We start from the raw sequence: 20805 nt of genomic DNA, 5'->3' as shown, positions 1-20805 counted from the left end.
CATGGAGATTGATTATGTAAGTTTATGTTTATGATGACTTTATCCATAATCACTCATACAGCATTTTAGGGCTTAGTGATGCCTTAAAAATAGATCAACCAAATAAAGTGGCTCTAAAAAGCTTACAAATCACAGACAAAAATTTTAGTGTGATAGGAGTACTGAATTCAGTATTTTATTCAGTTAAATCAGAAATGTTAGGATCATTCACTAGATAAAATCAGATTGTATGATGACATGGCTTACCTCCCATTAAAGAGATAGTGTAAAATAACAGAGGCAACTTCTTTTAAAAGAAAGAGCATACATGGGCACCAGAGTCAGCCAGAGTCTTGCTGCAATCTCAGAGATGCTGCTGTCTAGTAGGTCGAGTTTTAGCCAAGTTGCTTAACCTCTCTAAGTCTCTGTTTTCTCCACTACAAAGTGAGCATGATACTCCTACTTATGTTTATTGTGGGGACTAGTAATAATATAATGTGTCCAGAATAGTGCCTTGCATATTTAGTTGTTTAATAAATCACAGCTGTGGTTTTTATGGTGATTATTAACGTTATAAATATGCCTATATTATCACTGAGAATACAATGAAAGAAATAAAAGATAAAGCATGGCTTATTAAAATCCTTGCCCCCGTTTTGGACTAATCAGTTTTCATTATCAAAGGGGTGTAGCAGTATTGTTGGTGAAAGTAAAGCACTGTATTATTTTTAAAAGCCAACTAGAAGTAAAATTACAGGAATTACAACAAAAGTATAGGTTAACTAGAGATAAATTTCTTTTGTAGAAAGAAGTGCCTGGAAAATGGTTTAGAATGTCAAACTTCTGACTCCTTGAGAAAATTGTTTTATTTCTCTGTACTTCAGTTTTTGATGTGATAAGAAGGCCTCTAAGATCTATCCCTTTCAACCCAACATTCTGGAGTTCTATGAAACACTCTAGAGAGAATCACCATCACTAGCTTATAGTCTGGAAACAGATACAAATAAACAGCCATTCTATACCTTGACTCATGTGATCTCACAGGAGTACAGCATGTATCAGGGTTGATTAGGAGCCTGGAAGAGAACAGTCAGCCCATGGGTTATAAGAGTTCTCAGGTGGTTGCTATTGAAGCCTGGAAGGCCAGATGCTGAGACAGCCTGGTGCCAAAAACCTAGTCCTTAGAGTAACAAAAAAGGAAAAGGATAATTTCTTATGCTTTGATAAGAGTAGAAATTATGTACCTAGTTTTCTGCAGCATTGCACCAACAAAGCATTCTCTCTCTATGATTATAAATAAGGTAATAAACATATTGATAATAAACATGTCAGCTAGCATATATACATACTGGCCCATAATAAGTAGAATATAATATCATTTTTACTTATTTGCAGCAAAACCAAGGCAGATGCCCAGCCCAGAATTGTTCAGTGGAAGCCCCTGCTTGGATGCCTGTCCACCACTGTACTGTAAGTTTGATTATTCCAAGATTAGCAGATTGAAGGACAAATGTTTTTATATTTTGGAATAATCTGAGTGGAATGAGCCAGAATGCTCTCTGAAATTCTGGAGTAAAGCAAATATTTTGCAAGGAGAAAGAATAACCTTTCAGAAAGCTTTGAATTATAAAAAAATATCAGTGATTAGGGATTCTATGCATTTTGTTGGAGTCAGGATAACTTGGAAAGGATTGCTTTAAATGAGTTATTGATGAGTTAGAGTTGGAAGGTCATTAAAATGAATATATTTGCACATGTATTTTTCAGGATAGCTGCATATTCAGCAATACTTGATTTTAGATGCCTTGAAGAAAGATGCTTTCTCTTTTGTCACTGTGTCAATTGCTTAATAGTGATGAGCACACCAACTTGCAATTTTCAAGTCTTCCTGGTGTAATGATAGTCTCTGCATTTGCGTAGTATCTTCTACCAGAGAATTTTCCAGTGCCTTAGAAACAAACAGGTACTATGTCATTATCCTTGTGCTACAGATGGGAGATTTAAATGCAAAGGGAATAAGAATAGTGCATCAATTGTAGCGCTGGGAACAGATCCCAGACATCCTACTTCTCCTTTCATGTACTCATGCTACTACTCTGTACTCTGAAGTGTGTGAAGAAAGTGGCTGAATGTATGATACTCTGTAATACATGGATTGCCTGATAGAAATGACAGTGGTGTCTCTTGGAATTATGTATACTGTAAATGACAGTTGAGCTGTCATGAAATAATTTGTGTATGATGGAGATAAGAAATTAGAAAGTTATCTTTTGGACATTCTCTTCATTTGACTCCCCTTGTAGGCAATGGAAAAGTAATATGTGGAGTTTCCTAAATATCCTTATCTATTGTTGAGGTACCAGGTGCTGAAAGATACGACTGGACTGACATAGCATGTCTTACAACTATGTTAGCAGTAAGCCTAGGGGAGCCTGATTTTCACTCAGATTGTGTAAGAGATTAAGCTTTTTTCCTCAGTTTTTGTTTATCTGTGGCAGGAGGAGAAAGTGGGATCACCTTTAGTGAAGGAGAGATGATGATGCTAAATTTTGGAGGTATTCCTGCAGTGCAGAGGGAGCTCAGACATGCTGGAGTCTCAGAGAATAAAAATGTCAACTTTCTGAGCAGATGGTCAGAGGAGAGTGCATGCTTAGGGACTACTTATGATAGAGAAAGGATGTGGTTTTTCTGTTTTTGGTTTTGGTTTTTATTTTTGAGACAGAGTTTTACTCTGTTTCCCAGGCTGGAGGGTAGTGGCACGATCTTGGCTCACTGCAGCCTCCACCTCCCGGGTTCAAGTGATTCTTGTGCCTCAGCCTCTCCAAGTAGCTGGGATTACAGGTGCATGCCACTAAGCCCAGCTACTTTTTTTTGTATTTTTGGTAAATAACGAGGTTTTGCCCTGTTGAACAGGCTGATCTTGAACTGGGAAAGGATGTGTTTTAATAATTCTATTATTTGTTCATAAATATAACACTTCTTTCATTGTATCCCTGATGGTATCATTTCATAATTACCGATTCCTACAGCTGTTTCTCCATGGAGACAATGTACTTCTTGGCGTCCTAGTATATCCACAGCTAGTAAAATCCCTGGTACATGGCAGAAATTCTGGGAGTTAAGTTTCAATATGTGAATCTCCTATATGTTGATTTTTCTCTTTAGTAAGTTTTAATAAATTATTTCACAGCTCTCAGATTTCTTGGTAAAGAGGATTAATAATGGCATTTTACCCTCTTAGGCTGGTAGTTTCTATTTCTCCTTTTCATCATTCTTTAACACTTTTCTCCTAAGAGAATACCATAGAACATGTGTTTTCAGGAATTTTGTTTTCAAGCTACAAAATTTAGTAATTCCATTCAGTTGTGTCTAGTACTATGCCAGTTGTGGGAAATATAAACATGAATAAGTCAGTAATCCTATGTAAATCAAACACACTCATGTATAACACCAATAAGAATTTCTGATCCTCTAAAACACTGGTAATTTCAGCCCAAAATATTAATATAAGAACTTTCGCATTTTATTACTTTGTGTAGTCTTGTTGCAAGGAAATGCATAATTAGGATTCTGTCTTTTGAATTACTATAAATCATTCATCTTTCATTATTCCCTTGGAGTTGAACCCCTTGGGATCTGGGAATCCCAGATTAGGTCCTAGTTCTATTGTAGAACCTTAGGAACAAATAAACAACTACATTTAAGACTCTTGCTGAAGATCACAAGTCAGAGCGCCAGCATTAAAGTCTTATTCTCAGTGCTGTGGTCGGGTGAGAGAATCAGAAAGTAGATGTTTCTTTTTCATTTCTGCCATAGAACTGGGGGCTACTGGTTTCATAAATTTCCTTTGCTATTTACATAAAAGTAATTATTATCTCCCAGTGAAATATGTATTTTCTGAAGGAGTTGTGCTACACATACCGATCTGCTTTCTCTGCAGAGAACCCCCGGTCCACAGTGGTGTGCTCCCGATGGTCATGTTTAGATTATATGAGAATGCCCCTGGCTACTGATCCAGGGGGTAGACATTTGATTCCAGCAGGGCCGGTTGAATTTTTTTTCCTGGGAATTTGAAATTTGTACTGGAGATATACCAAACTGGTAGTCATCAATATTGAATCACATGAATGAGAATAGTTTGGAAAAAGAGTTATGTGAGCCTCAATTGCTTAGACCTCTAAAGCTGCTTTGTATCTGCCCTTCTTAGGTATTATGTACTCAAAACTCTCTTGGATTCTGTGAAATGGCCTCAATAACTTGTTAATAATCAATGTTACTTCTTTCTCAATTATTTAGGTTTTATTTATTTTTGATAGGGTTTGTTCTTTTATTTACTTGCAACCAAAAAGAAAAAGAAAATAGTTTAATACTACTAGTCAGCAATGTTTATTGAGTCTCCCTTAGAGATAGTGTAATAAGTAGTAGTCTCAGAAAAAAGCACTAACACTGGGATTTTGATAATTTATAATCTATTTCAAATATCTGACTGTAGACAACACTTGGGTATATTTAAAAAATGACGAAATAATAATTTGATAACTTAATTCACCTTATAGAATAAAAAATATGGGCAGTTGACTCTACAATTAGCATATACATATTTATATAACCAAAAACTATGACATGTATGAAATTCTGGTATTAATATTCATTTTATAATCTCTCAGGAAATAGTAAAAATCTTCACCTTGTGCTTAAGACAATGTCTTGGCTGTCTTAAATTCTCCAAGGACTGAAGCAAGTTATAAATAAATTAATACATACTTACATGCCTAATAAATTGATAGTCTCTATTATCCTTGTGCATTTTTCAAATTCACTTTATTCTCTCCTACATTCCTTTCTCCACTGTCCTATTCTTGCTCTTTGTTGTTCTACTCTGGAATGATTGTATCCTCATAATTAGGCTTTATTACATTTTGCAAAAAAGCCTTGGTTTTCATGTCTGCATTTGCCCCAAGTTCATTTTAAGTGCAGAGCTTTTATCGTTGGATTTCTGGCTCCTCCACATTGCTTTGCAAATGTGTCACCAGTTACAAATTGCCTTGAAAATGGCTTCTATTAACTATTTGTTCTCTCTCCTCCCGGATGTGTGTGTGTGTTTGTTTGTTTGTTTTTTGGCACTCGGCACCTATGTAGTAATGGGGCTGAGAGGCTTTTTTTTTTTTTTTTTTCTGGATTGTCCTTTTAGTAGTAACTATAATGTACAGATTGGGGTTTGAGCAGAAAAGAAATTTTACTCCCCATTAATTATTTAGAAACATGGACATAATTAAACTTTCTGAATACATGAAATATCTTCCCTAGTGAAAAGTGTGGCAGTTTAATTGTTTCTCTCCCATTGTGCGGCTGTATTAATCACTAGAATGATAGCCTTCCTTACCCTTACATTTTAAATTTAAATTGATTATATGCCTCATTGGTTTGTATGACCACGAATATGAACACAGTAGCTACCTGAGCTTCTGCCATCTGCAAACAATTGAGAAGATGCCCACAGGTTCTAAGACTCAGCTGAAGAATGATAGCTCTCTGAATCTGGGTGAACTAGGCTAAGAATTAGCATTTGGCACTTGGAATTAAAGAACTTTGGATTTGACCAGCTGTAAGAAGCTTGAGTGGCTGCTGCATTTTAGAGCATATTTGTGAACCACTCAGTATGGCTATGGTCCATGCATGGATTTAATCATTTTGAGGAATATCCACAAACCCAATTCTGAATATCCTCAATTCTTAGTTATTAGGTATACTCAGAAATGGCTATAATGTGTGATTTTATCAGTTAGACATACAAAATATAAATACACATGATTTGGCTACAAAAATTCTTTTGTTTCGTTGCACATTTGCACACCCCTTAGTTACTGGAAATTAACGCTAGGAAAGGAATTTCTAAAAGCTAAGTTGACTGCTATTATGGAACTTATCATAGATATTGCTATATCTGTATGTTTCTATCACTATATAATACTATCAGCAGATATGGAAATATTTTCAAATATCATAAGCATTTATAAATTAGAACACTGAATTCTGAATATGTCAACTCTCATTTACTTATTCAAGAAGTAGTTACTGAACACGTATTTTAACTGACCCTTGGATTTCTCAATGTATAGCAGAAAACAATATGTATAAATCATAATTATACTTGACAACACATTATTTAATAATGGTCTATAAAAAGCACTATACATTTTCCAAATGGGAAGTTGCCTTAAGATGGATTTTGGAAGACAAAAGATGCAATATTTGGTCATAGTTAAGGGTACACCCTTTAGAATTGAATGAAATTTGTGTTAAAGTATTAACTCTTCCACTAGTAAGTGGAAAGAGTAAAGTAATACTCTTCTACTAGTAAGCTGTATGACCTTGGACAATTTACCTAATCTAAGTTTATGTACACAACAGGATATTTTGAGATTTACATGAAATAATGCATAATAAGTGTTAACATAGCCCCTGGCACATAATTAAATGCTTAGTAAGTGCTAGAAGGAAAGAAAGAAAAGGATACGTCATTCCAGAAGGGAGTGCATGGGGCAGGATAAATTGGTGAGAAAGAGCATAAAAAACAGACAATAACCCACTAGTAAATCAGGGGTACTCATTTAGACCTATGTAGGAGAGCCTTTTCTGGAAAAAGGTTCTAGGAGTTAATATACAACTCTTTTTAAGACTTTGAAAGCAGAATCTTGCAGTTCTTGAAAAAGAAACTTTTTGTTCTCTGACAGGCAGGAACCGATGATACAGGAGTGTCATTAATGAGGGCTATTTATATTCTCAGCCATTTTCATTTCTGTTTGTATACAACCATTTTCAAGGAGTGGGGCCAGATTTTCCTTTTCATTTAAAAACACTTTAACATCTTCCTACTATGTCTCTCTAGGTTATGAAAGTAATTTCTCTCTTTTATGGGAAATCAGTAAAAACAGACACTTCTCATAGAAACCAGAGATGTTATTTTAAAGTGTTAATTGTTCCAACATGCTCTCCCAGACTGCCTCACATTACCCACAGTCAGGATCATTCAGTCTAATAGAAACCAGTTAATACAATGTGCATAAGCTATTCTGCAATAGTCCTAAAGATTTTTTTTCTTTTTTTGGTAGCTCCTCCCAACCCTTTTTTCCCCAGAATGCATTGTGTGACCTAATTTGGTACACACCCTACATAAATACCCAGACCATGGCATTCAGAAGCATCTAACCCAGTTATAAAATAGTGTTGTGTCTGCTCTCTGGGTGTTTCCAGAGCTTCTATGAAGACAGCACCCTCTGGACTAATTCTGCTGCTGGGAAATTAGACCCAGAATGGCTTTGAAGAGTTGTCTTTGGAGAGACTACATACAATTTTTATTTTTTAGGGCAAGGTTTTCATGCTATCAGCAGTCCTCTTATAAATTGAAGCCAGGATATTATCAGATGATCGTAGCTTTATGAAAATTGCAGAAAATTGCAGCATACAGGACCTTAAATTGGTGGGCAGTGGGATTAGAGTACATTTGGCCATGTGGGTGGTTGCCATAGGATTGGAAAATAATCCAGAGGGGAAATTATCTCAGAAAAGGCATGATGTACTTTAAGAAATGTGAGTTCTATAGAGTGCCTCTAATTTCATTTTTGCTGTAGTCAGGGGCTCTTAATCAATGAAAGTATAAAGAGGATGAGATTGATAGAATGGATATGTTGCTCTTTTCCCTAAGCTCTGGCCCTTATAGTATTTTAGACTTACACCGGTTTCCTCTCTAGTTTTAAAGACTCTGCTGGGAACGGTAATACTCATATAAAATAATTTTGTTACACTGATCTTTGAAATATGCCCAGAAAGGGAACCCACGGTATTTATGGAGGAGGGCATTGGTTCATGGGAAAGATGAAAGGGCACTCCCAGTGCACACACATAAAACCTACACAGGAAATAAAACAGAAAACACATAGACATGTATTCAGCATGCCCTGAGCAAAGAAATGGAGGATGCAAGCCCTAAGGTTGCTGGCAAGATCTGGGAAACTAAATGGAGGAATAGTGGATAGGCACACAGTAAAATTGAAGTCATCAAAGTTTATGCTCAGTGTACCCCGCTTCCCCTTTCTGTAATTTTTAGTATTTTCCCTAGAATTTCCTCTTTATTCAACTTGACTGATTTGCGGACCTCAATATTCACCCACCTCTTTCTACTTTCTCTCTTTTTTTTGGCCATTCAGCCAAAGATCTGATAGAACACAGAATGAATATAAAACTTTATGACATTCTTCCTATGAGTATTTGGGATTTTTTGTTTGTGTATCTCTTACTGTTGTTTTCCATCAGTTTTTTTTTTAATGCTTTAACAGATTCTCTGGAATATAATTCACATACCATACAATTCACCCACTTACAGTATACAGTTCAATGATTGTTAGTTCTTTCACAGAGTTGTACAACTATCACTCCAATCAATTTTGGGACATTTCTGGGACATTTTTATGACCCTAAAAGAAACCCCACAACCATTAGCAGTCATTTCCCATTCTCCTCCCAGCTCTTACAGACCACTAATCTACTTTCTGTTTCTATGGATTTGCCCTTTCTAGATATTTCCTGTAAGTGGAAGTATGTAATATGCAGCCTTTGTGACTGGCTTTTTTCACTTAGCCTAATGTTTCCAAGGTTCATCCATGTCGTACCAGCCATTATTTCTTCATTATTTTGCTGAATAATATTTCATTGTATGGGTATACCATATTTTGTTTATTCATTCATCAGCTGATAGACATTTGGATTGTTTCCACTTCTTGATGTTATGAATAATGCTACTATGAATATTTTTGTGCAAGTTTTTGCGTGGACATGTACTTTCAATTCTCTTGGGTGTATGCCTAGGAGTGAAATTTCTGGGTCATATGCTAACTCTATGTTTAACTTTTTGAGGCACTGTCAAACTGTTTCCCGTAACATTTGCACCATTTTCATTCCTTCTAGCAATATATGAAAGTTTTAATTTTTCTACAGTTTCACAAACACTCGTTATTACCTATCTTTTGTATTATAACAATCCTAATAGGTGTGAGGTAGTATCTCATTTTGGTTTTGATTTTGAATTATCTATTGATTAGTGATGTGACCGTGTTTTCACATACTTATTACCGTTTGATTATCTTCTTTGTCAAAATGTCTATTAAGATCCTTTACCAATTTTTAATGCTTTTGTCTTTTTATTATCGAGTTGTAAGAGTTCTTTATATGTCCTGGATATTAGTCCCTTATCAGATATGTGATTTGCAGATATTTTCTCCTGTTCTATGGGTTATCATTTTACTTTTTGTTAATGGCGTTAGAAGCGTAAAATTTTTACATTTTGATAAAGTCTAATTTATCTTTTTTTGGTCACCTGTATTTTTGATGTTATATCTAAAAAGGCTTGGCATAACCCAAGGTCACAAAGATTTCCTTCTACATGTTCTTTTAAAAGTTTTATAGTTTTAGCTCTTGCATTTAGGTCTGTCATCAATTTTGAGTTAGTCTTTATATACAGTATATATGGATATCCAAGTGTCCCAGCATCATTTATTGAAAAATCTGTTCTTTCCTCCATGGAGCTGTCTCTTCCCTTCTGTTGAAAATCAACTGACTGTAAGTATAAGTGTCCATTTATGGACTTTCAATTCTGTTTCAGTAATCTTTATGTCTATCCTTTTGCCAGTGCCACACCGTCTTGATTATGGTAGCTTTGTAGTAAGTTTGAAATTTGGTAGTGTGAGACGCCAACTCTGTTCTTTTCCAAGATTGTTTTGGCTATTCTGGGTCCCTTGCATTTTTGCATGCATTTTAGGATTAGCTTATGAATTTCTGTAAAAAGCCTGCTGGGATTTTCATAGGGATTTCATTGACTCTGTAGATCAATTTGAGGAATATTGCTGTTTATCAGTATTAAATCTTCTGATCCGTGAATGTCCTTCCATTTATTTGAGTTTTCTTTAAATTTTTCTACAATGTTTTGTAGTTTTGGGAATACAAGTTTTGCCCTTCTTTTGCTAAATTTATTCCAAAATATTTCATTATTTTCAATGCTATTGTATACAAAGTTGTTTTCTTAATTCTACTTTTACATTGGTCATTCCAGTGTATAGAAATAAAATCAGCATTTGTTAATCTTGTATCAGCAACCTTACCAAACTTACCAGTTCTAATAGCTTTTTAGAGAATTTCGTAGGATTTTCTAGATACTGTACGAGACTATGTCATGTGCAAATAGAGAAAGTTTTATTTCTTCCTTTTTAATCTGGATGCCTTTTGTTTAATTTTCTTGCCCAGTTGATGTGGCTAGAATCTTCAGTACAATGTTAAACAGAATTAGTACGAGCAGACCTCCTTGACTTTAGATGGAAAGTATTCAGTCTTTCATCACTGAACATGATGTTAACTGTGCAATTTTTGTAGATGTCCTTTATCAAGCTGAGGAAGCTCCCTTAATTACTAATGTTGGTTGTTTTTATTATGAAAGGGGAATCCTTGTTTGTTTCTTTTGATGTTTGTTTTTAATACTTACATTATTTTAGCAAATGAAAGTTTAATTGGCTTTCTATTGAGAATATTAAGAAGCCCTTTTCTAGGATTCCTGAGAGCATAATCTACCTACTCATAATCAATGCCTGACTTTCTCTGGGCTGTTTTCCTATGACATAGCACCATTAAAGATTCTGAGTTGCTTATTTCTTGCAAGTGTTTAAAATAATTTCACAGAGTTTATATTTACTCTGAGTTGAATAGGGAACATATTCTTACCTTGTTTGACAGATGAGGAAACTGAAACTCAGAGAAGTAAAATAACTTATTTTGGTGTCATATCATCAGCATGTAGGGGAGCCAGAATGACTCCTCTGGATTCCCAGTTTGGCCCTGTTTCTGATATTGTTTACTATCTCTATAGACAAATTGATGCTCCTGAGTTTGCTGTAAAAATGATGAATTTAGAAGAGGCTTTTTTTTTTATTAGCTATGCTTTGTATCATGGAAGATGCCACATGGATTCTATGCATTGCAGTTTGACAGTATTGGAATGTTGAACAACCATCTTGGCAGCCACAAAAGCACATCTGAAGGTCTTTCTTCACAGTGCTGTTGGAACTGCTAATCTCGTCTTATTTATTTGCAGAAGACCATGTATATAGCCACTGTATAAAGAGGGTTACAAGACTGCCTATTTAGAAATTCAGCATGACCTACCATTCAGAACTGAAGGGATTTTAATAATGGGCTTTCTTTAAGGGGTTGCTAGGCTCTATCTTTCTACTTCTTGGTTTCATCCTTTGTTGCAGGAATTGAATATGAAATGTTCTCTCAGAGATGGTTTCATGACAGAGATGTATGCTACAGATTTATTTTTTCACAGGTTTGTACAAGGCTACTAACAGAATATGGTGATTCAATAATTTGTAAGCTATTAGGAGTACAAAATGCCACAATGGGATGGATTCATAGTTTTTCCAATTCAAGAGTTCTGTTTCTGCGTCTAAAAATGTCCCTGGAAGAATAGCGTATTTATTCTCTCTAACATCAACTTACAGGAATTTGGGCTGTACACAATATTTTACTTATTTAATACCCACAAACCTCAATTATGTAGCATAAACTGAGAAATACTAAAAATGGAGTTGAAGTGGACTAAATCAGTATTTCAGTGCTCACAACTAATTTACTGATAACTTATTCTATGATTTTACTGTATTGTCTTCTTAATGTTTCTTAGGCATACATGTTTGAACGTGAGAGACCCATAATGCCTTATAGAGACTTTTCAGATATGTCTCATATAATCATGGCATTTTATTATCTAACCCATTAGAAAATCCAGGTAATGAGAGCAGGTGTATAGAAATTCAAGAGAGGACATTGCTGAAGCCTGCCATATTGGCAGTCAAGAGAAATGGCATCTGACAGCGAGGAAAGAAAGAAGTGTTAAAAGCAATAACAAGCTCTTACACTCTATGATATAATTTGGTTTTGGGGCACTGGAATATTACAACCTTATATCTTGACTGACATAAATGTTGCTCATGGGTCAACACATAAAAAACAAAAATTATTTTTAAAGCTGTTTTGGAGAAGACATCAGAATTACCTTTGTGTCTTCTAACTGTAGCTACCAAAAACATTTGCAAATTTAAAAATCATTCAAAATACAAAAATATATAATGCTCCAATAACCTTAATTCTCAGGAAGATTCACATTTATGAGCCTCTCTTTCTTTGACAGTTCTTAGATGACCAGATAGCTGGCATGTTTCAGTTTATATAAACTCTCAGAGTAGCAGATTTTTCTCTTCTCTAACCTAAGTAACTGAGGCATTGGCTTGAGTTTGTGGTGGAGACTGTGGTGGTATTGAAGGAAGGAGAGACTGATGGTAAAGCAGAGAGCCCTGGTAATATGTGCAAGGAGATTTGCCTTGGGTGGTGTACTGTTACTGGTTATTAACAGTGCATTGGCATGTACTAGCATTACTTGGGCTTTTCAGTGTAGATAAACCTTCATTCTTTTGATCTTTTCGGCCATCACTTAAGGGCATATTGCAGTGAAGTAAGGACATGAGTTTTGGAGTCAAGCAGAACTTGTTAAAATCGCCTTTTTTCTCACCAGCCATATCACCTTTCAATATCTCTTTGCCTTACTTCCCTCATTTATGAAATAAAAATAATAATAATTACCTACCTTGAAAGATTATTTTCAGAATTAGAGAGAACATAGGTATGTGCCTAAATCAGTTCCTGCTGCATAGTAGGTGCTCAATTCATGTTAATTTTATTGTTATTACTATGTTATTATTATCAGCACTAGAGAACTCTGAAGGTGGCTGCATTTAAAATCTATGTTGCCTCTCAAAGGCACTCGAGCAATGAACTCTCTCACAGCTTGACTTACTTCCACTTACCGCAGATAGTCTAAGATATAACTGAAATGTATGGAGTTTAGATGTTTATATGAGTTAATTTACTTAAGAGCATAGAATTTAATTTTTTTCTAATGGCGATTTCTCTAACAATTTCTATATCTTTGAAAGGTATTTCCTAACTCAGAACCATTGCTACATTTCGCTTTGGCTGCTTGAGTTCCTGAAAAGTATTTTTGGAAAATATGTTCTAGCCTGTGGTGATGAAGGAGCCTTTAGAAGCGCAAGTGATTGGTTTGGTTATGGAGTGCCAGGTCCAGTGCAATTATAATGATTTTTTTCTAGACACAAAGTAGATAAATGTCTTATGAACTCTCCTGGGCATCTCTCCCTAACTATTATGTTCTCTTTTATCTGGTATTGTTAGATCACTGAGGAACAAACACAGACACCATCAAGTGCTCTTAATTTGGGTATTGGTGGCTATTTATAGACCAGCTACAGATATGGCGACATTAATGATAGCTCTTCCAAGAGAATAATCCCACTTGAAAACTTCATACTGCAAATGTCTCTTTAAGGAAGCTTTTCCTACAATATTCAGGAGATGGGTACTTCACACAATTTAATGTTAAAATAGCAGGCCATACAACATATGAACAGGAGTATAAGCTTAGTAATAATTATTACAGACTTTTAAAAATATTTATTCTTTATGTTTTTTTGTACTTATAAATTGTCTATATCAGAGCTAGAAATTCAAGGAAATAACAAAGAAATGTTATGAACGTGCCTGAATTATATAAAAGAGATATGGAGGCTTTCTTGTCAATGACTTCCTTGCATCTACTTACTGTTCTGACTTTTTGTGCTGCTTTTCTGATTGTGCCCATACTATGCTCAGACTCGCCTCATTAGATTTAGCCTCAGGTAGTCCAGGCAGGGAAAGCTATTCCACAAGGCCATGTCTGTAGCTACAGCCAGCTTCCTACTACCAATACAAAGCAGGACTCAATGCCAAACTTCATGAAGCAGCCTCCAGCTATGCAAGGGCTCTGCAGATTTGTACAAAATGTTTGGACAAACTTTGGCCCAAAGAAAACTTTTAACAGCACTTGACACAAGAATGGAACATTAATTACTATAGCTCCTCAAGGAGGTCCTGTTTGGCAGCAGGCAGCATAGTCCTTTGCCTGCCTTACAAAATTATAAGCCTAGATTAATGTACTGACTCCCTTGTTTCAGCAACAAGAAGCACAACAAATGCATCTAATCAAAACCCCAAACCTGAGCATGACTGGAGCAGGTGGAGAAGGGATAGCAGTGAGGGAAAATATGTACAAACATTTGAATATTTCATTTGCCGATCCATATATTTTCATCCAACTCAGAACAAACACCTAATTAAAATAATTAATGGCATTCATGTCTGGATTGGCTAAACCTATCAACCTATGGTAAAAAAATAAACATGATAATTGATCTTGAAGGCTATTTCAATTTACATTTTGTAGAAGCAAAAATTTTGCATAATGTAGTCACATTTAAATATATCCTCTCTCTAAAGATGCTAATACTCTGTTGGAAGAGTCAGTTTGTTTCTACAATGGATTTGGTCGTACACCATTGTTCTTTAAGTTGTATCAGCAATTACATTAAAAAGTTGTACTCTGTTTATAACTTGGATGCAAAAATGCATTCTGGGCTAAAACTTAATGTCTAAAATCTTTGTCCAAAAGCAGTTTTCTAAAGTACACATGGAATGGCAGTTTTATGACTCTCTGAAAGCTTGAGGTCTATAGGAAGATCTATACAAAACCAAAAAAGAATCTCATCTAATCCAGTCCCTGTGCATTTGGACAGTGCACAGAATCTGGAAAGAAACTGGGCTGTGGAAGAGAATACAATCCTCTCTGTCACCAAATCAAGGTACTTAGGTTTTATTCTTGGTTGCACTATATGAAGTACACTGGAAAGAGCATGGACTTTGAAGTCACTCAGTACTGGGTTAAAATCCTATCTCCGCTGCTTACTTAATTTAGGAAATGTCTTAGCCTCTTTGAGTCATCTCTGTGATTGAATGAGATGATGAAAGTAAAACTCCAGCACATACTCTCTTCAGTCCTTATCTTATGATTTATAGTGTTTTTTGAAGCTATTCATTGATTTCCTATCCATTGATTACAGTACTTATTCTGAGAGCTTATTTTTAAAGAATGGCTTTCCTTTCATGTATGTTGCCCAAACATAATATATTAAGTCAAACAAATGATACAACTAATTCTACTCTACCCCTAAAGAGGGAAAAATATTGCATGCAGAGTAGGGACAACTCACATAATTATAGAGCAAAGAGAAAATCACCACTTTCCTCCTCCAAAATCCCCAGTCTAGGAACTTTCTTGGCCTTCTGGAGCCTTATACTCTGTATACAGAATAAGCTAAACTGTCTTCAGTCATCATGACCAGACATCTGGTAAGGCTGTGGCTGAGGAGAGCCCTTGGCAACAGAAATACAGCTTTTTGTAGGATACAGGGAACTCTTCTCTTTACAATTGTCTGAAGAAAAAACAATGGAAAAGAGGGAAATCTTAAATTTCTTGTCCTCAGAACTGTTCTCCTGCCCATAGCTAGTTTTTCATTGCAATCTTTGTTAAACAGCCTGAGTCTTCTACAGCTCATCACCATTATTCATTTTGCTCATTCAAATCTGTGTATACATCTATCTGCCCTCCTTTATTAATTCAATATATATTTACGAGGTGCCTGCTATGTCCCAGGCATGGAACTGCGAGGTAAAGTCAGCTGAGCTTCTGAGTCGGGTGAGGACTTGGAGAACTTTTGTTAGGCCTGCTAGTCTGAGGAGAGATCCTAAAATTCCAGATAGTCCCCCGCCTGACAGGGCTTTGGGCAAAATTTATGTCTTTCTGATTGGTGAGCCCGGGTGCCTAAAGAAGAGAACAGAGTCCTGAGGTTTATACTATAAATCATTCTTATAGGAGAAACTAGAAAAGCACCAGAGACAGGAAGTAGTTTTTAGAAGCAGAACTACCCTCGGAGATGAGAGAAGAGAGGCAAGAGGAAGTTTGTCTGACAGGCGTTAGGACCCAGGAGGCAAGGGTCAGGATAGATAGGATAGATGGGTAAGTCTTGTGTGGGCGACATGACTTTGAGAGTTACACTCATGGCCGCAGGGTCAATCAGCTTGTTGTTGGGACCCCGGAGTTGAATGGCTTTCCTCTTTGTTGACCCTCAGCTCAGCCCAGGAGTACAGGAAAAGTGGAAGATGGTTCCAGGCAAACCAACTCAGGGATTGTTAGACAGCCCTTTCCCAGAAAGCCTGACACCCGTGTCTTTAGTCGCGTGGCTCCACTAATCGCTTTTAACTGGTCGACAGGTGTCTGGTATTTAACCCCCAAATTCTAAGGAAAAATAGGACAGAATGGCAAGTAAAAAGGGTCTGATGGTACTCACCGCTTGGCTATAGGGCATAGCCCCTTCGTGGTCACCAAAATGTGCCCCATCTGGGTTGCCAAAATGTGTCTAGAGTTTATTCCTTCTGGTGGTTTCTTGGTCTGGCTGACTTCAAGAATGAAGCCACAGACCTTTGTGGTGAGTGTTACAGCTCTTAAAGATGGTGTGTCCGGAGTTTGTTCCTTCAGAGGTGCCTGGAGTTTCTTCCTTCTGGTGGGTTTGTGGTCTCAGTGACTTCAGGAATGAAGCCGCAGCCCTTCGCAGTGAGTGTTACAGCTCTTAAAGGTGGAGCGTCTGGAGTTGTTTGTTCCTCCCGGTGGGTTTGTGGTCTTGCTGACTTTAGGAATGAAGCCACAGACCCTTGCGGTGAGTGTTACAGCTCATGAAGGTAGTGCAGACCCAAAGAATGAGCAGCAGCAAGATTTATTGTGAAGAGCGAAAGAACAAAGTTTCCACAGCATGGAAGGGGACCTAAGCAGGTTGCTGCTGCTGACTCGGGCGGCCAGCTTTTATTCCCTTATTTGGCCCCGCCCACATCCTGCTCATTGGTCCACTTTACAGAGCGCTGATTAGTCCATTTTACAGAGTGCCGATAGGTCCATTTTACAGAGAGCTGACTTGGTCCATTTTACTGAGTGCTGATTGGTAGTACGTTTACAATCCTTTAGCTAGACACAGAGTGCTGATTGGTGCGATTTTACAGAGTGCTGATTGGTGCATTTACAATCCTTTAGCTAGACACAGAGCACTGATTGGCGCATTTACAATCCTTTAGCTAGACACAAAGGTTCTCCAAGTCCCCACCTGATCCAGAAGGTCAACTGGCTTCGCCTCGCAGCATGAATGAGGGTGTTGGTGAAGATGAAGAGAAAGGAATTAATTTGAGATATTTGGCAGTAAACATGCCAAGGCATGGAGATGAATTTTATATGAGTGTTGTAAGAGGAAGGGCAGTATTAGGTTGCATGAAACTGTGTGCAGAAGTGTCATTTACTGAATTTGGGAACTCTGGAAAAGGTTCATTTTAGGTATGGTAGTGGGAGGATAATGAAATCTATTTTGAAAAAGTTAAGTTTGAAGAGTCTTTAAGATGAAAGTAGAGATGTCAATTGGCCTGTGAAGAGGGATAGGAGCTGGTACCAGATAATAAATGCTAGGTCAAGGAAAGTATATCTTTTTTTCAGAGTGAAAAATGAGCATATTTAAGAGCCCATGGGACTGAAAAAACAACTGAATTAAGGACTGAGAAGTGTTCAATAGATTATTTAACAAGGAAGTCATTGTTACAGTAGTTTCAATAAAGTGGTAGGGATTGAAGAGCAAATAAGAGAATGTTTACAATACAAAAATGACTCACTTTATTGCACCTTTACTTTATTGAATTTTACAGATACTGTGTTTTCTACAAATCAAAGATTTGTGACAATCTTGTGTTTAGCAAATCTATTGGCAACATTTTTCCAACAGCATATGTTCACTTCATGTCTCTCTGTCACATATTGGTAATTCTTGCAATATTTCACATTTTATTATTATTATTATATCTGTTATGGTGATACGTGATCAGTATCTTCAATGTTACTATTATAGTTGGTTTGGGGTGTCATAAAATGTGCCCATATAGGATCAAGAACTTCGCTGATAAAAGTGTTGTTCTGTCTCCTCCACCAACTGGCCATTCCCCTGTCTCTGTATCTCCCCTTGAGATTCTCTATTTTCTGAGACACAACAATATTGAAATTAGGTCAGGTAATAACCCTACAATGGCCTCTAAGTGTTCAAATGAAAAGAAGAGTCATACTTCTCTCACTTTCAATCAAAAGCTAGAAATGATTAAACTTAATGAGGAAGGCATGTCGAAAGCCAAGATAGGCTGAGTACTCGGCCTCTTGCACCAAACAGCCAAGTTGTGAATGCAAAGGAAAAGTTCTTGAAGGAAATTAAGAGTGCTCCTCCAGTAAACACATGAATGATCAGAAAGTGGAACAACCTTATTGCTGATATGGAGAAAGTTTTCATGGTCTAGATAGATCAAAACAGCCACAACTTTCCCTTAAACCAAAGCCTATTCCAGAGCAAGGCCCTAAGTTTCTTTAATTCTCTGAAGACCAAGAGAAGTAAGGAAGCTACAGAGGAAAAGCTGCAAGCTAGCAGATGTTGCTTCATGAGGTTTAAGGAAAGAAGCCATCCATATTAAATAAAACTGCAAGGTGAAGAAGCAAGAGTGGATGTAGAAGCTACATCAAGTTATCCAGAAGATCTAGCTAAGATCCTTGGTGAAGGTGGCTACACTAAACAACAGACTTTCAGTGTAGGAAAAAAAGTCTTCTATTGAAAGAAGGTGCTACCTAGAACTTTCATAAAGAGGAAAAGTCAGTTCCTGCCTTCAAAACTTCAAAGGACAGGCTGACTCTCTTGTTAGGAACTTATGGACCTGGTCACTTTAAGTGGAAGCCACTGCTTAATTACCATTCTGAAAATTGTGGGCCCTTAAGAATTATGCTAAATCTACCCTGCCTATTTTCTAGAATTGGAAGAACAAAGCCTGGGTGACAGCATGGTTTACTGTAGTGCCAAGCATAATCCTGAAAGTCCCAGTCCTGAAAGCCATAATTCCAATGTTGAAATCTCAAAAGATCCAAATCCAAAAAGATTAAAATCCTAAAGTTGAAATCTTGAAAGCTTAATTCTGGGAAAGGGATTAGTGAATTTTCAGTTGTATGCAGGATAGCTGCATCATATTAGTTGCATCATAGTGGGCAGAACTATTATTATACCTTGTTATTGTCTTTATTTGGAAATTAAGAATGGTTTGAGATGCAATGGATCCCAAGTTGATAAGGGGTGGAGTTAATGTTAGGCTTCAATTGGTTGGGTTAATGGACACCTCAAAATCTGGGTGATAATGGTTTGGCTGTGTCCCCACCCAAATCTCATCTTGAATTGTAGCTACCATACTTCCCACATGTCATGCGAGGGACCCAGTGGGAGGTAGTTGAACATGGGGGCAGATATTTCTTGTGCTGTTCTTGTGATAGTGAATAAACCTCATGACATCTGATGGTTTTATAATGAAGAGTTCCCCCGCACACATTCTTTCACCTGCTGCCAGGTAAGACGTGCCTTTGCTCCTCCTCAGCTTCCACCATGATTGTGAGGCCTCCCCAACCATGTGGAACTATGAGCACATTGAACTTCTTTCCTTTATAAATTACCCAGTCTCATGCATGTCTTTATTAGCAGTGTGAAAACAGACTAATACACTGGTAAAGCACTGTTTGGGCTGTGTCTGTGAGGATATTTCCAGAGGAGATTAGTGTGTGAGTCTGAGTGGATGGGTGGGGAATATCTGCTCTTGATGTTTCAGGTGTTTTTGAAGATTATAGAAGTGAAAATGCACACAAAAAATACAAAAAAAAAAAAAAAAAACTCCCTTGCCAAATGATTGAATTGTGTATGACTTCTGCCCCTTGACACATAATGCCAGTGCTTGCCTTCAAAATTGTTTTTCGTCAGAGAATAAATATATTTCAACAAGCCCAGCAACCTTCTGAATCAAAAACACTTGCTGATATAGAAGTTCTTCCAGTGTAACAAAACATATTGCAGTTGACCCTTGAACAATGAGGGGGCGAGGGGTGACAACTCACCCCACAGTTGAAAATCAATGTCTAAAAAGAGTGTAGTCGGATTGTTTGTTACACAAAGGATAAATGCTTGAGGTGATGGATATTCCTATTTTCCATGATGTGATTATTTCACATTGCATGCCTATATCAAAACATCACGTGTAGCTTTGCGTGGTGGCACACGCCTGTAATCCCAGCACTTTGGGAGGCCAAGGTGGGTGGATCACGAGGTCAGGAGATCGAGACCATCCTGGCCAACATGGTAAAACCTCATCTCTACTAAAAATACAAAAATTAGCCAGTCGTGGCGGCACATGCCTGTAGTCACAGCTTCTTGGGAGGCTGAGGTAGGAGAATTGCTTGAACCCAGGAGGCAGAGGCTGCAGTGAGTCAAGATCGTGTCACTGCACTCCAGCCTGGGCAACAGAGCCAGACTCTGTCTCAAAAAAAAAAAAAAAAAAAAAATCACGTGTACTCAATAAATACATATGCTTGCTATGTACTCGCAAAAATTACCTAGACAACTGTCTTTAGTATCCCTAAGTGTTCATGTTTGCCAAAATATATATGTTATTATTGCCTATTTCATTGTGTAATATTTCCTATGAAGTGTTCTGTCATGTTTTTATATGTTTCTCAAATCCACTTTTAAAAATGTAAATAAATGTCTTTTAAATTTTAAAATTATTTTTTCAGAATTATATTTTTGAGATTTTAATTTGTTAGGATTGTGGTTATCAGGATATTAGACTTTCAGGATGTTTATCTTTTGGGATTTTAACATTCAGGACTAAGGCATTTGAGATTGTGTCTTTTGGGATTATGGCCAAAACCTGGTTTTCTGAATATTTTAA

The 20805-nt window shown here is 36.8% G+C and overlaps 1 protein-coding gene across 5 annotated transcripts in view; it reads left to right on the top strand.

Moving 5' to 3' along the window:
* The window catches only part of DLG2 (discs large MAGUK scaffold protein 2), a 2194174-nt gene that overhangs the window by 517868 nt on the left and 1655501 nt on the right, over nt 1-20805 (top strand). For 3 of the 5 annotated variants that reach the window (XM_055281252.2, XM_063641480.1, XM_055281251.2), the window contains one exon: nt 1375-1449. The exons of the other annotated variants lie outside the window; for them this stretch is intronic. In XM_055281252.2, the coding sequence (XP_055137227.1) occupies nt 1375-1449 (75 nt within the window). The remainder of the gene's footprint in view (nt 1-1374; nt 1450-20805) is intronic. 5 annotated transcript variants of the gene reach the window in all.

This window comes from Symphalangus syndactylus, chromosome 6, assembly GCF_028878055.3.
Source record: "Symphalangus syndactylus isolate Jambi chromosome 6, NHGRI_mSymSyn1-v2.1_pri, whole genome shotgun sequence".
Classification (NCBI taxonomy): Eukaryota; Metazoa; Chordata; class Mammalia; order Primates; family Hylobatidae; genus Symphalangus; species Symphalangus syndactylus.
Note: the sequence above shows the minus strand (reverse complement) of the source record. Positions and strands in the feature narration are given on the sequence as shown.